The sequence below is a fragment of the Lynx rufus genome, unplaced genomic scaffold, assembly GCF_022079265.1.
Source record: "Lynx rufus isolate CCGP_SWC_20201006 ecotype Redwood Valley unplaced genomic scaffold, mLynRuf1.p SCAF_7, whole genome shotgun sequence".
Taxonomy (NCBI): Eukaryota; Metazoa; Chordata; class Mammalia; order Carnivora; family Felidae; genus Lynx; species Lynx rufus.
Window position 1 is genome coordinate 119,446,984 of NW_025814889.1, and position 13,897 is coordinate 119,460,880.

Genomic DNA, 13,897 nt, shown 5'->3' on the forward strand with positions numbered 1-13,897 from the left:
GAACCACTCAGATGCCCCTGCAGTTTGAATTTTAATATAGATTACCAAACTGCCCCCCAGAAGGATGCTCTGAGTTACATCACTGCCAACAGTATGTGAGAGTGTTCATTTCCTCTGATTCCAGCTAATCCTCTTATTACTGCTTTTAGTCTTTAGAAATTTGTTATTAAAAAAATGCTGAATTGGGGTGCCTGGGTGGCTCAGTTGGTTGAGCGTCTGACTTCGGCTCAGGTCATGATCGCACAGTCCGTGGGTTCGATCCCCGCATCGGGCTCTGTGCTGATAGCTGGAGCCTGGAGCCTGCTTCAGATTCTGTGTCTCCCTCTCTCTGACCCTTCCCTGTTCATGCTCTGTCTCTCTCTGTGTCAAAAATAAATAAACATAAAAAAAAAAAAAATGAACATGTTTAAAAAAAAATGCTGAATCTTTGTTGTTTCATTTAGATTATTGGTGAGGTTTTTGGCCATTTGACCTTTTATTCTGTGCATTGCCTTTACCAGATTTTTCTGGTGAGGTGTTTATCTTATTTTATTAGAATTTTCTATAAAATAATAATATTGAGCCCTCATCATAAGTGTTATAAATAAATATTTTTATTTTTTGTCAAATTTTCTTTATATTGTTTACAACTATATTAAAGGTTTGAATTTTTATGGTAGTTAAGTGCACTTCTTTCTCTCTCTCTCTTTTTTTTTTTTTTTTTTTTTGTATTTTTGCTTTGGTGTTATGCTTACAACCATTTCCTTCATTCTAGGGTTACAAAAATATTTGCCTGTATATTGTAGTATTTTTTGAGGCTTTCTATTTTATATTTAAGTTTTTAATGTTTCTTTGGTTCTTTTTAAAAAACTTCCTTTTTTGTCCTTAAGTTCTAGTTATCTGCTAAATTTCGTTCAGTAGTGTTAGGATAGAGTTATAAAGTGGTAGAGTTAGAATTCTTTGATGTCTTTAACAATGTCCTTCTCTTACTTTTTTTTTTAAAGGAACTTTGTGCTTTAATGTTTTCCCTGGATTGGATTAAAGCAAAAACTGAACTCGTAGGCCCTGCCCATCTGATTCATGAATTTGTGGAATATAGGCATATATTGGATGAAAAGGTATAAATTAGTATGAATAAGTCCCTAAAGGGCATCTCATTTTGTCATTTAATTCTAGTTTTAATAGTGGGGATGAGCAGCACAGAAGGGGCAAACAGAGATAATTTCCTTTTTTTGATCCTTGATTATTCTAATTATTTTGCTTCCTTCCTAGCCTGTTGGGAATGTGGATGGGATTGAGGTTTGAAAGATGGGGAAGTGAAGTGTTTAGTGGTATTTTTTACAAAACAATGTATTAAGAAAGTAATAGTTGGATAATGAGATTTTTACACTTTATTTTATTTTTTTAATATGAAATTTATTGTCAAATTGGTTTCCATACAACACCCAATGCTCATCCCAACAGGTGTCCTCCTCAATGCCCATCACCCACTTCCCCCTCCCTCCCACCCCCCATCAACTCTCAGTTTATTCTCAGTTTTTAAGAGTCTCTTATGGTTTGGCTCTCTCCCTCTCTAACCTTTTTTTTTTTTTTTTTTCCCTTCCCCTCCCCCATGGTCTTCTGTTAAGTTTCTCAGGATTCACGTAACAGTGAAAACATATGGTATCTGTCTTTCTCTGTATGACTTATTTCACTTAACATGACACTCTCCAGTTCCATCCACGTTGCTACAGAAGGCCATATTTCATTCTTTCTCATTGCCAAATAGTATTCCATTGTTACACTTTGTTTAAAAGTTTAGAGAAGGTCACCAGGTATTTATTACCTAATGGTTGGCTATTTAATTTTAGCTCATATAGAGAATATCTTCATTTAAGCTTTTAAACTGACAAGATCACAGAAACAGAAAAATTTTAGATCTTGGTTCTGGTTATATTTCTAAGAGATTTCAATTTGTTCGTAGGATTGTGCAGTCTGTGAAAATTTCCAAGAGTTTTTATCATTAAATGGACACCTTCTTGGACGACAGCCATTTCCTAATATTGTTCAACTGGGTCTCTGTGAACCAGAAACTTCAGAAGTTTATCAGCAAGCTAAGCTGCAGGCCAAGCAGGAGGTCGATAATGGAATGCTTTACCTGGAGTGGATGTAAGTAGGTTAGGAGAGAAACCAAAGGGGAGCAGAGTGCTAATTATGTCATTATTTTTCAGGTAGTGAATAAGTTCACTCCAGGAAGATGTAACTACTTTGGAAAAAGCTGGAACTTTTAATAAGCATTCTTACTTACTGAAAAGTTCTGGAGAAGTAAGCATTGGAAAAATACATATTTTCAGAGTCCATAGAAATAGATTCTTGCCTATAGGCATTTTGACCAGTTATACTAAATATTAACATCAAATGGTTTACTTACTATAACATAGTATATTAGTGAAAAATATGGGCTTTGAAACCGCAGACATTGGTTCTAAAACCTGATATGTTTGGGGCACCTGGGTGGCTCAGTCGGTTGGGTGTCCCACTTCAGCTCAGGTCATGATCTCGCAGTCCGTGAGTTCGAGCCCCGCGTTGGGCTCTGTGCTGACAGCTCAGAGCCTGGAGCCTGTTTCAGATTCTGTGTCTCCCTCTCTCTCTGACCTTCCCCCATTCATGCTCTGTCTCTCTCTGTCTCAAAAATGAATAAATGTTAAAAAAAATAAAAATAAAACCTGGTACGTTTTTGTGATTTTGAGTAAGTTACAGGTTGCTTTTCTTTTTCATATATAATAGAGATAACAGTTTTTTGAGGTATTATTTTTGTGAAGATTGAAATGAGATCTTGGATATATAGTGATTAACACTTGCTTTTCACATAGCACTAATAAAACTTCCACTGAATTTTGATTCTTATTCCTAAAAGAGGCTGTTCAGTTTTACTCTTGCCTTAATCTTACCAATTAGAAAAATGAAAGGGTAAACTATCATCTATTTAATGCCTGTTACACATGATATGTGCACGTTACTTATCTTCAAACCTTATAAATATTCTCTATTTTACAAATGAGAAAATTGCAGAGATGTTGAGACTTGATTAAGCTCCTGTAGTTAGTTGAATGGGATTTAAACCCTGGATCTGTTTAGGGGTGCCTGGATGGCTCAGTTGGTTAAGTGTCTGACTTTGGCTCAGGTCATGATCTCGCAGTTCATGGGTTTGAGCCCCACGTTGGGCTCTGTGCTGACAGCTTGGAGCCTGGAGCCTGCTTCGGATTCTCTCTCTCTCTCTCTCTCTCTCTCTCTCTCTCTCTCTCTCTCCCCCTCCCCCCTGTATCTCTCTCTCTCCCCCCCCCCACTCACTCTGCCCCTCCCCCATTCGCACTTTGTCACACTATCTCTGTCTCTCAAAAATAAACATTAAAAAAATTTAATAATAAAAAAACGCTGGATCTGTTTAGCTTTCTTTTTTTTAATATTTATTTATTTTAGAGAGTAAGAGAGAGTGTGAGCATGAGTGGAGGAGGGGTAGGGAGAGAGAGAATCCCAAGTAGGCTACACACTCACTTGGGGCTCTATCTCATGATGGTGAGATCATGACCTGAAATGAAATCAGGAGTCGGACACTTAACTGACTGAGCCACCCAGGTGCCCCTGTCTCATTTTATTTTCTATGCACTTTCTATATGCCATGGTTCTCTTATAGCTAGAGATAATGAATGTGAATGGTTGACTTTTCACATGTATAATTTATATCTGAATAGAACTCTAGGTTGATCTGCAATATTTATTAGTCCTGGGCCCTCTTTCCAAATAAGTCAGATTGCCATGGGTGATTGCCCTAATTCAGCTTAGTTTAACAAATATTTGAGTTTGTCTAATGTACTAATATTAAGCACTGTTACTAGGTGCTAAGGCTCTCTTGAAGGAGCTTATAATCTGTTAATGAAGAAAAAAGTTGAAGCAAATAATTAAACATAATGTGATGAGTGCAACAACAGAAATGTGTATAATATAGAACTGAGAAGTGGGTTATTAACTTGGATTGGTGAGGAATTCTGGGAAGTTTCCACAAAAGCGTTAAAAAGTGTTTTTAAAATTAAATACTAATTTTTTGTTGGTTTTATTTTTATTTTAAAGTAATCAGTGTTTCTGCTTTTTTTAAAAATCAAATAATACTAGAGGGATATAAAATGAAAAGTCAGGGATGCCTGGGTGTCTCAGTTGTTGAAGCGTCCGATTTCAACTCAGGTCATGATCTCACGGTTCATGAGTGTAAGCCCTGCATCTGGCTCTGTGCTGGCAGTGTGGAGTCTGCTTGGGATTCTTTCTCTCTCCCTCTGCCCCTCCCCCACTTGCACGCATACTCGCTCGCTCTCAAAATAAACAAACTTAAAAAAAAAAGACAGACTCCCCATCTTTTCTCACCTTCCCATTTCCTGGAGTTAACTATTCTTTTAATTCTTTCCTGGGAAGAAGTTTACTCTCTCTTTGAAGCAGTCTCTTAACTCATTGAGGCTAGGGTAGACCTGTCTGTATTCTAGAATACTTGCATACTTTATCATAGCATTTGTCTCACTTTATGGTGATTGCCTATTTTTCTCTGTTACTAGTCCATACATTCTGTACTCTGGAATAGTTTGGAGGTTAAAATAACAGACTTTGGCTTTAGATTGCCTAGGCATGAAATGCAGCTCTGTTTTATTAGTTGTATATAACCAGGGAATTTTATTCAACTTCTCTCACCTAATGTTGCTATTTCATAGCATTAATTGAGAAGATTAAATGACTGTGTGCATACACACACACACACACACACACACACACACACACAGTGCTTAGAGCAGTACCTCATTCATAGAAAGTGTTTAATATCTAATAGTTAATTACTAAGAATAGCATTTTGCCTGGCCCATATAGTTGGTACGCACTAGAAATTTGTGGAGGATTGACGGCATTGGTGTTTTGGTGAGTGGTTGAAATAGAATTTTAATACAGGGTCTGATAATCAAATGGGCATAGGTTTAGTTCTTGTTCTCTTGCGTTGTTGAGTTTGTTTTTTTTAATGTTTCTTGCTGTTTTATTTTTGTTGGTTTTTTTCCCCATTCTGTCAACTGTGTTTCAACCCATGGTGTTCTCTCATAGAATCGTTAGTCATTCATAGCTAAATTTTTTAAGTGGGTTTGACCAGATCATAGTTAAAGAATGCCTTATTCCTGTACTAGAAAATTTCTTTTTCTGTAGAACGGTTTAGGTGGATAGCAGCTTAAATTTAATTTAATTTTAGCTTTCAGAGAAATCATTTGTTCATGCATTCATTTGTTATTTCTTTAATACTTTTTGGCCATCCACTATATGCCCATCACTGGGACAGGTCACTTTCTGACCCTATTTTGGGGAATTGAGTAGTTAGATCAAGGGGAGAGAGAAGAGTATTTTTAATCTAATCCTATAAACTTTGCTAGTAACTTACCTGGTTTTCTTCCAGGTTCTCATTACTCTAGTTCTTCTTATTATATTACAGTTACTTGTTTTGTTGTTTCTAGTAAATTATAATACTTTTTTTCAAATGTTTATTTTTGATAGAGGGAGTGTGAGTAGAAGGGGGTAGAAAGAGGGAAGGACAGAGGATCTGAAATGGGCTGGGCGCTGACTGCAGCGAGCCCAATGTGGGGCTTGAACCCACGAACCATGAGATCATGACCTGAGCAGTAGTCAGACGTTCAATCAACTGAGCCACCCAGGCACCTCCTGAATTATAATACTTTCTAAGTAAGGTCTAAATCTGATTTACCTTTTGTGTTCCCTTATTTCATTTGGCCTAATTTCTGTGTGATTAATTTTTTTTAAAGAATAATAACAATGGCATCCTTATGTGTCAGAAACTGTTTAGGGCAGGTACCCTTACTCCCATTGTACATATGAGAAAATGGAAATGTATTAGGTCATTTGCTTAAGTTTACACACTTAATAAGTAGTAGAAGTAGGGTTATTCATTAGGTTTATCTGACTATTAAAATAAGCGTGATGCCATTTAACATTTAATTGTATTCAAGGTGACTGGGGCATATGTGTATGAAATTCTGACACTGTTCTTTTACCCCTTTAGCCCATGAGAAATAACATATTACCTATACTAGTGGAATAGTATTCAGTAGACTAAAATATAAATAAAATGACATTGCTTGATCTTTTTTTCTCTATACCTAATTGTGGTTAGAGAAGAACAGTTTTAAAGTACATCATCCTAACAGTGGGTGTAGTGTTGTACTTTAGTATGGCTTCTTTCCTTTTAAAAATGGAGATTTTTTTGAGAGTATTCTTATATAATGTTTTCTCTACACATGTTATCATTAATGTATCAAAGGAAAATAGAAAGCAACATGTATTTGATTAGATTTCTCCCAACTCTGTCATTTGCAACATATGACAGGTTGCTTGATAGAGGGTAGAATTTCTCTTAAAAAGCCACTTTTGTTATGCTTTTTTTTCCTTCAGGAGATCTATGCTGTCAGTTACAAGTTGGTAACTTAATTTTAAGAATTTTGTATTTTTGGCAACACAACGTTAAAAGACAGTTTACTTCATTATTGAAAAAAATTACTTTTACTTATTGGGTTTCTGTTCATTTTCTCCTTGTATGTAGAAACAAAAAAAACAACAAGAATCTTTCCCGCTTAGTTGTCCGCCCCCATACAGATGCTGTTTACCATGCTTGCTTTTCTGAGGATGGTCAAAGAATAGCTTCTTGTGGAGTTGATAAAACCTTACAGGTAAAACAAATCTCTTGAGAAAAATTGGAAGAGGCATGTACCTGATACTGTGCATATTAGAATATATTTAAATACTAAAATTGAAGAAAATTGTACATTAGAAATAGAGAAATCTAACTCTCTGGAATATTTTATGAAAACTTTCTCTGGAGATTTAAAAGATAGGGTTGTGCATTTTCATTATTTTAAATTTGCCAAGTGGCATGAAAGTACCTTTTACCCTAGCAATAAGTTTCCGTTCATCTGTGTACCAGCTAGGGGTAATGAGGAAATGAAAATTGTTAAAAGACATAAGGACTCCCTGGCATAGTGAACTGGGCTTTGATTAAAAAAGTCATTTAATAAAATACCTATTTTAGTACAGGCTCAGGCATAGATTTCTGACTGTAAATAGGAATTGGACTAGATTATTTCTAAGGTGCTTGAAGGAATTTCTTAAGTTCTCATTTCTTTTCAGAATACATGAATGAATGCTTTTCTTTAAATCTGTACTGTACCTTTTGGTTTGGAAGGAAACAGGATCAAATTAGTTAAAACTTTGATTTTCAGACTAGGTTTAGTCTTTATAAGATTATGACTGGAAACCTTATTTTTATATGTGTACTTCATTATTTAAAAAAAAAAGAATTTGCCAAACTAATCTCAAGAACTGAAGCTATACTCTGCTAGCTCTTTTTATTGATATTAAAAACATTTAACAAGGGATAGTTCTCTATGTTCAGGCATATAAATTCTGACGGATATTTCTGCTGTTTGGACTGTTTTTGCCAACGTTCATTCCTATTGCAAAATAATACTGAATAAGATCTTTAAAAGAAAGATTTTTATTGAATGGTGGCCAGTGGTTTATGGTAAAAAGATTTTATTTTTGCTTGTGCAGGTGTTCAAAGCTGAAACAGGAGAGAAACTTCTGGAAATCAAGGCTCATGAGGATGAAGTGCTTTGTTGTGCATTCTCTGCAGATGACAGATTCATAGCAACCTGCTCAGTGGATAAAAAAGTGAAGGTAGGGAAGTATTTTTCGCTTGAGTTGTAATTACCACAGAATTCATTTTCTTTTTCCATACTAGAGGGACTAGGGTAAGTAGGGATAAAAGACTTGCCTATTGATTACTAACTTGAGGCAACTGTAAATTAACACTGTCTAAAAAATCTTTTTTTTTTTTTTTTTAAATGTTTGTTTATTTTTGAGAGAGCGTGAGCAAGGGAGGGGCAGAGAGAAGGAGACACAGAATATGAAGCAGGCTCCAGCCTCTGAGCTGTTGGCACAGAGCCTGATGCGGGGCTTGAGCCCATGAGTCTTGAGATCATGAACTGAGTCGAAGTCAGATGTGTAACAGGTGCCCCTAATAGTCCTTATTTTTAAGCACCAGCAAAATGCCTAGGTTTCTCAGCCTGAGATATTTACCAGGCAGCTAAGAGAAACAATTACAAATTAATGAATATGTCTGCCATTTATTGATCAGTCTATGGGATAAATACCAATTGGAATCTTTGAATGCATTGTGATTGGAAGTGTTGCTGCACAAAATTATTGTCTGAGATTGGATTCCTGTTGTAAAATGCTTAGTCTGTGAGGGGCAACCCAGGTTTTTTTTTTTAATTAAAAAAAATTTTTTTTTAACGTTTATTTATTATTGAGAGACAGACACAGAGCATGAACAGGGGAGGGATAGAAAGAGGGGAGACACAGAATCTGAAGTAGGCTTCAGGCTCTGAGCTGTCAGCACAGAGCCCGATGTGGGGCTCGAACTCACAAACTGTGAGATCATGACCTGAGCCAAAGTCAGTCGCCTAACCAACTGAGCACCCCAGGCACCCCCCAGGTTTTAAAAAAAAATTTTTTTTAACCTTTATGAACTACATTCACTGCAAATCTAGATGCACGAACAAACTAGCAATTCAGTTACTAGTCTACAAAGTAAATAGAGAAAAAAAAGTAAACACAGGTTAATTTTTATCTTTGTTATTTTTTCCCCCTTTTTTTTTCTTTTTTTTTTTTTTTTTTATTCTTTCTTGTCTCTTGTTCCTAAATTTGGCTTTCTGCTAGAGCATTTATGTGGAATTTAGGAGAGACCGAAGTCCAGGGGAATGTTTTTTTCTGATAAGTGGAGGGGGATCCTCACTTCAGGCTTTAAAAAAATTTTTTTTAAATTTAATTTTATTTTTTTTATGTTTATTTTTGAGAGAGAGAGAAAGACAGAGCATGAGTGAGGTAGGGCAGAGAGAGAAGGAGACACAGAATCTGAAGCAGGCTCCAGGCTCTGAGCTGTCTGCATAGAACACACGAACTGTGAGGTCATGACCTGAGCCGAAGTTGGACATTTAACTGACTGAGCCACCCAGAAGCCCCAGCCTTTTTCTTTTTCTTTTTTTCTTTTTCTCTTTTTCTTTTTCTTTTTCTTTTTTTTTAAAGAATGTTGTAACTGGTTAGGTGTGTAACTGGGTCTTAGTGGACCTGGGAGCAAGAAAATTGGCTTGGAAGTTTTCCTAGGGTCTGGATCCACTTGAAGAAGACTTTGGAGTGTTCAGACTAAATTCAGGCCTTGGAAAAATCTACTTCTTGATAGAATGGACTCCAAGTGGCTTTACAACCAACTCGTTAATTTACTCCATAGCTTCTACTCTGAGTCAGACTTGGAGTTGGCCATTCCATGTAGTTCCACAGTCAGAGCCAAATGGAGTAAAAGGAAATAACACTGTGTTTCTGCTTTCTAAGTACTCAAAAACAAAACAAGAGGCAGAAATGTGTATTAAATAAAAATAAACTTTTTGGGCCTCTGGGGAGTGCTTTGACAAGATAAAATGTGGGGCGACTGGCTGACTCAGTCAGTAGAGCACATGATTCTTCATCTCGGGGTTGTAAGTTTGAGCCCTATTTGGGAATGGAGCTTACTTAAAAATTAAAAACAAAATGCTATAAGAGGCAAATTAGTACTTCTGAAAAATCCAGAGCCCAGTGAAGATTAGATAATTTATTTCTTTCATTTGTTGTTAGATAGAACACACTGCTTGGTTGTCTTACATAGTAGCTAAAATGATTATTCTTTTACTTGGGAATTTAACACCTTGTGAAGCTTTATACTGAATACTTTGTTGTATTACATTATCAATTTCTCACTACAACTTGTAAAGTAAGTATTTAACAGATGAGGCAACAAGTTCAGAGATGAAGTCATTTGTCCAGGCTCACATCAACTGATAAGTAATGGAGCCAGGGTTGGAAGCTTAGGTTTCCCTCAGAATCAGAAGCCTTTATTTTTTTCACTGAGCTATTTGTCTTTACTTATTTATTTATAAGTTCAAGTCAGAAATCTTAGCATGTCCTTTATCTCATTAAAAAAAAACTTTTTGTTTTTTTAAATTTACATCCAAGTTAGTTAGCATATAGTGCAACAATGATTTCAGGAGTAGATTCCTTAATGCCCCTTACCCATTTAGCCCATCTCCTCTCCCACAACCCCTCCAGTAACCAACCCTCTGCTTGTTCTCCATATTTAAGAGTTTCTTATGTTTTGTCCCCCTCCCTGTTTTTATATTATTTTTGCTTCCCTTCCCTTGTGTTCATCTGTTCTGTGTCTTAAAGTCCTCTTATGAGTGAAGTCATATGAGATTTGTCTTTCTCGAATTTCACTTAGCATAATACCCTCTAGTTCCATCCACATATGTGCAAATGGCAAGATTTCATTCTTTTTGATTGCTGAGTAATTCTCCGTTGTATGTATATACCACATCTTCTTTATCCATTCATCCATTGATGGGCATTTGGGCTCTTTCCATACTTTGGCTGCTGTTGATAGTGCTGCTATAAACATTAGGGTGCATGTTAAACAACAGCGGTGAGTGGACATCCCTGTTGTGTTCCTGATCTCAGGGAGAAAGCTGTCAGTTTTTCCCTATTGAGGATGATATTAGCTGTGGGCTTTTCATAAATGGCTTTTATAATGTTTAAGTATGTTCCTTCTATCCCGACTTTCTCAAGGGTTTTTATTAAGAAAGGATGCTGAATTTTGTCAAATGCTTTTTCTGCGTCGATTGACAGGATCATATGGTTCTTATCTTTTTTATTAATGTGATGTATCACATTGATTGATTTGCGAATGTTGAACCAGCCCTGCAGCCCAGGAATGAATCCCACTTGATCATGGCGAATAATTCTTTTTATATGCTGTTGAATTCGATTTGCTAGTATCTTATTGAGAATTTTTGCATCCATATTCATCAGGGATATTGGCCTGTACTCTTTTTTTACTAGGTCTGGTTTAGGAATTAAAGTAATGCTGATTTCATAGAATGAGTCTGGAAGTTTTCCTTCCCTTTCTATTTTTTGGAATAGCTTGAGAAGGGTAGGTATTATCTCTGCTTTAAATGGCTGGTAGAATTCCCCTGGGAAGCCATCTGGTCCTGGACTCTTATTTGTTGGGAGATTTTTGACAACTGATTCAATTTCTGCGCTGGTTATGGGTGTGTTCAAGCTTTCTATTTCTTCCCGTTTGAGTTTTAGAAGCGTGTGGTTGTTTAACATAGTGTTGGGAGTTCTAGCATCAGCAATCAGACAACAAAAGGAAATCAAAGGCATGAAAATTGGCAAAGATGAAGTTAAGCTTTCACTTTTTGCAGATGACATGATATTATACATGGAAAACCCGATAGACTACACCAGAAGTCTGCTAGAACTGATACATGAATTCAGCAAAGTCGCGGGCTACAAAATCAATGTACAGAAACCAGTTGCATTCTTATACACTGATAATGAAGCAACAGAAAGACAAATAAACTGATCCCATTCGCAATTGCACCAAGAACCATAAAATACCTAGGAATAAACCTAACCAAAGATGTGAAAGATCTGTATGGTGAAAACTATAGAAAGCTTATGAAGGAAATTGAAGAAATATAAAGAAATGGAAAAATATTCCGTGCTCATGGATTGGAAGAATAAATATTATTAAAATGTCAATACTACCCAAAGCTATCTACACATTCAATGCAATCCCAATCAAAATTGCACCAGCATTCTTCTCGAAGCTAGAACAAGCAATCCTAAAATTTGTATGGAACCACAAAAGGCCCCGAATAGCCAAAGTAATTTTGAAGCAGAAGACCAAAGCAGGAGGCATCACAATCCCAGACTTTAGCCTCTACTACAAAGCTGTAATCATCAAGACAGCATGGTGTTGTCACAAAAACACATAGACCAACGGAATAGAATAGAAACCCCAGAACTAGATCCACAAACGTATGGCCAACTAATCTTTGACAAAGCGGGAAAGAATATCCAATGGAAAAAAGACAGTCTCTTTAACAAATGGTGCTGGGAGAACTGGACAGCAACATGCAGAAGGATGAAACTAGACCAGTTTCTTACACCATTCACAAAAATAAACTCAAAGTGGATAAAGGACCTGAATGTGAGACAGGAAACCATCAAAACCCTAGAGGAGAAAGCAGGAAAAAACCTCTCTGACCTCAACCGTAGCAATTTCTTACTTGACACATCCCCAAAGGCAAGGGAATTAAAAGCAAAAATGAACTACTGGGACCTTATGAAGATAAAAGCCTCTGCACAGCAAAGGAAACAACAAAACTAAAAGGCAACCAACAGAATGGGAAAAGATATTTGCAAATGACATATTGGACAAAGGGCTAGTATCCAAAATCTATAAAGAGCTCACCAAACTCCACACCCGAAAAACAAATAATTCAGTGAAGAAATGGGCAGAAAACATGAATAGACACTTCTCTAAAGAAGACGTCCAGATGGCCAACAGGCACATGTAAAGATGCTCATCGTCACTCCTCATCAGGGAAATACAAATCAAAACCACACTGAGATATCACCTCATGCCAGTCAGAGTGGCTAAAATGAACAAATCAGGAGACTATAGATGCTGGAGAGGATGTGGAGAAATGGGAACCCCCTTGCACTGTTGGGAATGCAAACTGGTACAGCTGCTCTGGAAAAGTGTGGAGGTTCCTAAAAAAATTAAAAATAGATCTACCCTATGACCCAGCAATAGCACTGCTAGGAATTTACCCAAGGGATACAGGAGTGCTGATGTATAGGGGCACTTGTACCCCAATGTTTATAGCAGCGCTTTCAACAGTAGCCAAATATGGAAAGCAGCGCTTTCAACAATAGCCAAATATGGAAAGAGCCTAAATGTCCATCAGCTGACAAATGGATAAAGAAATTGTGGTTTATATACACAATGGAATACTATGTGGCAATGAGAAAGAATGAAATAAGGCCTTTTGTAACATAGTGGATGGAACTGGAGAGTGTTATGCTAAGTGAAATAAGTCATACAGAGAAAGACAGATACCATATGTTTTCACTCCATGTGGATCCTGAGAAACTTAACAGAAGTCCATGGGGGAGGGGAAGAAAAAAAAAAAAGGTTAGAGAGGGAGAGAGCCAAACCATAAGAGACTCTTAAAAACGGAGAATAAACTGAGGGTTGATGGGGGGTGGGAGGGAGGGGAGGGTGGATGATGGGTATTGAGGAGGGCACCTTTTGGGATGAGCACTGGGTGTTGTATGGAAACCAATTTGACAATAAATTTCATACTAAAAAAAAACATTAGGGTGCATGTGCCCATTTGAAACAGCATACCTGTATCCCTTAGATAAATACCTAGTAATGCAGTTGCTGGGTTGTAGGCTAGTTCTATTTTTAAGTTTTTGAGAAACCTCCATACTGTTTTCCAGAGTTGCTGCATCAGCTTGCGTTCCCACCAACAATGCAAAAGAGATCCTCTTTTTCCACATCCTCGCCAACATCTGTTGTTGCCTGTGTTGTTAATGTTAGCCATTCTGACAGGTGTGAGGTAGTATCTCATTGTGGTTTTGATTTGAATTTTCCTGATGATGAGTGATGTTGAGCGTTTTTTTCATGTGTCAATTGGCCATCTGGATGTCTTCTTTGGAGAAGTGTCTATTCATGTGTTTTCCCATTTCTTCACTGGATTATTTGTTTTTTGGGTGTTGAGTTTGATAAGTTCTTCACAGATTTTGGATACCAACCCTTTATCTGATATGTCATTTGCAAATATCTTCTCCCATTCCGTCTGTTGCCTTTTAGTTTTGCTGATTGTTTCCTTTGCTGTGCAAAGGATGAGGCCCTTTGATGAAGTCCAATATTTCATTTTTGCTTTTGTTTCCCTTGCCACTGGAG

General features: G+C 36.8%; 1 protein-coding gene across 5 annotated transcripts in view; it reads left to right on the forward strand.

Moving 5' to 3' along the window:
* Positions 1-13,897, forward strand: part of APAF1 (apoptotic peptidase activating factor 1) — an 88,944-nt gene that overhangs the window by 27,682 nt on the left and 47,365 nt on the right. For 3 of the 5 annotated variants that reach the window (XM_047067439.1, XM_047067438.1, XM_047067436.1), the window contains exons 11-14: positions 984-1,097; positions 1,943-2,127; positions 6,593-6,719; positions 7,600-7,725. In XM_047067439.1, the coding sequence (XP_046923395.1) occupies positions 984-1,097; positions 1,943-2,127; positions 6,593-6,719; positions 7,600-7,725 (552 nt within the window). The remainder of the gene's footprint in view (positions 1-983; positions 1,098-1,942; positions 2,128-6,592; positions 6,720-7,599; positions 7,726-13,897) is intronic. The other 2 variants (XM_047067441.1, XM_047067440.1) reach the window with 1 other exon arrangement.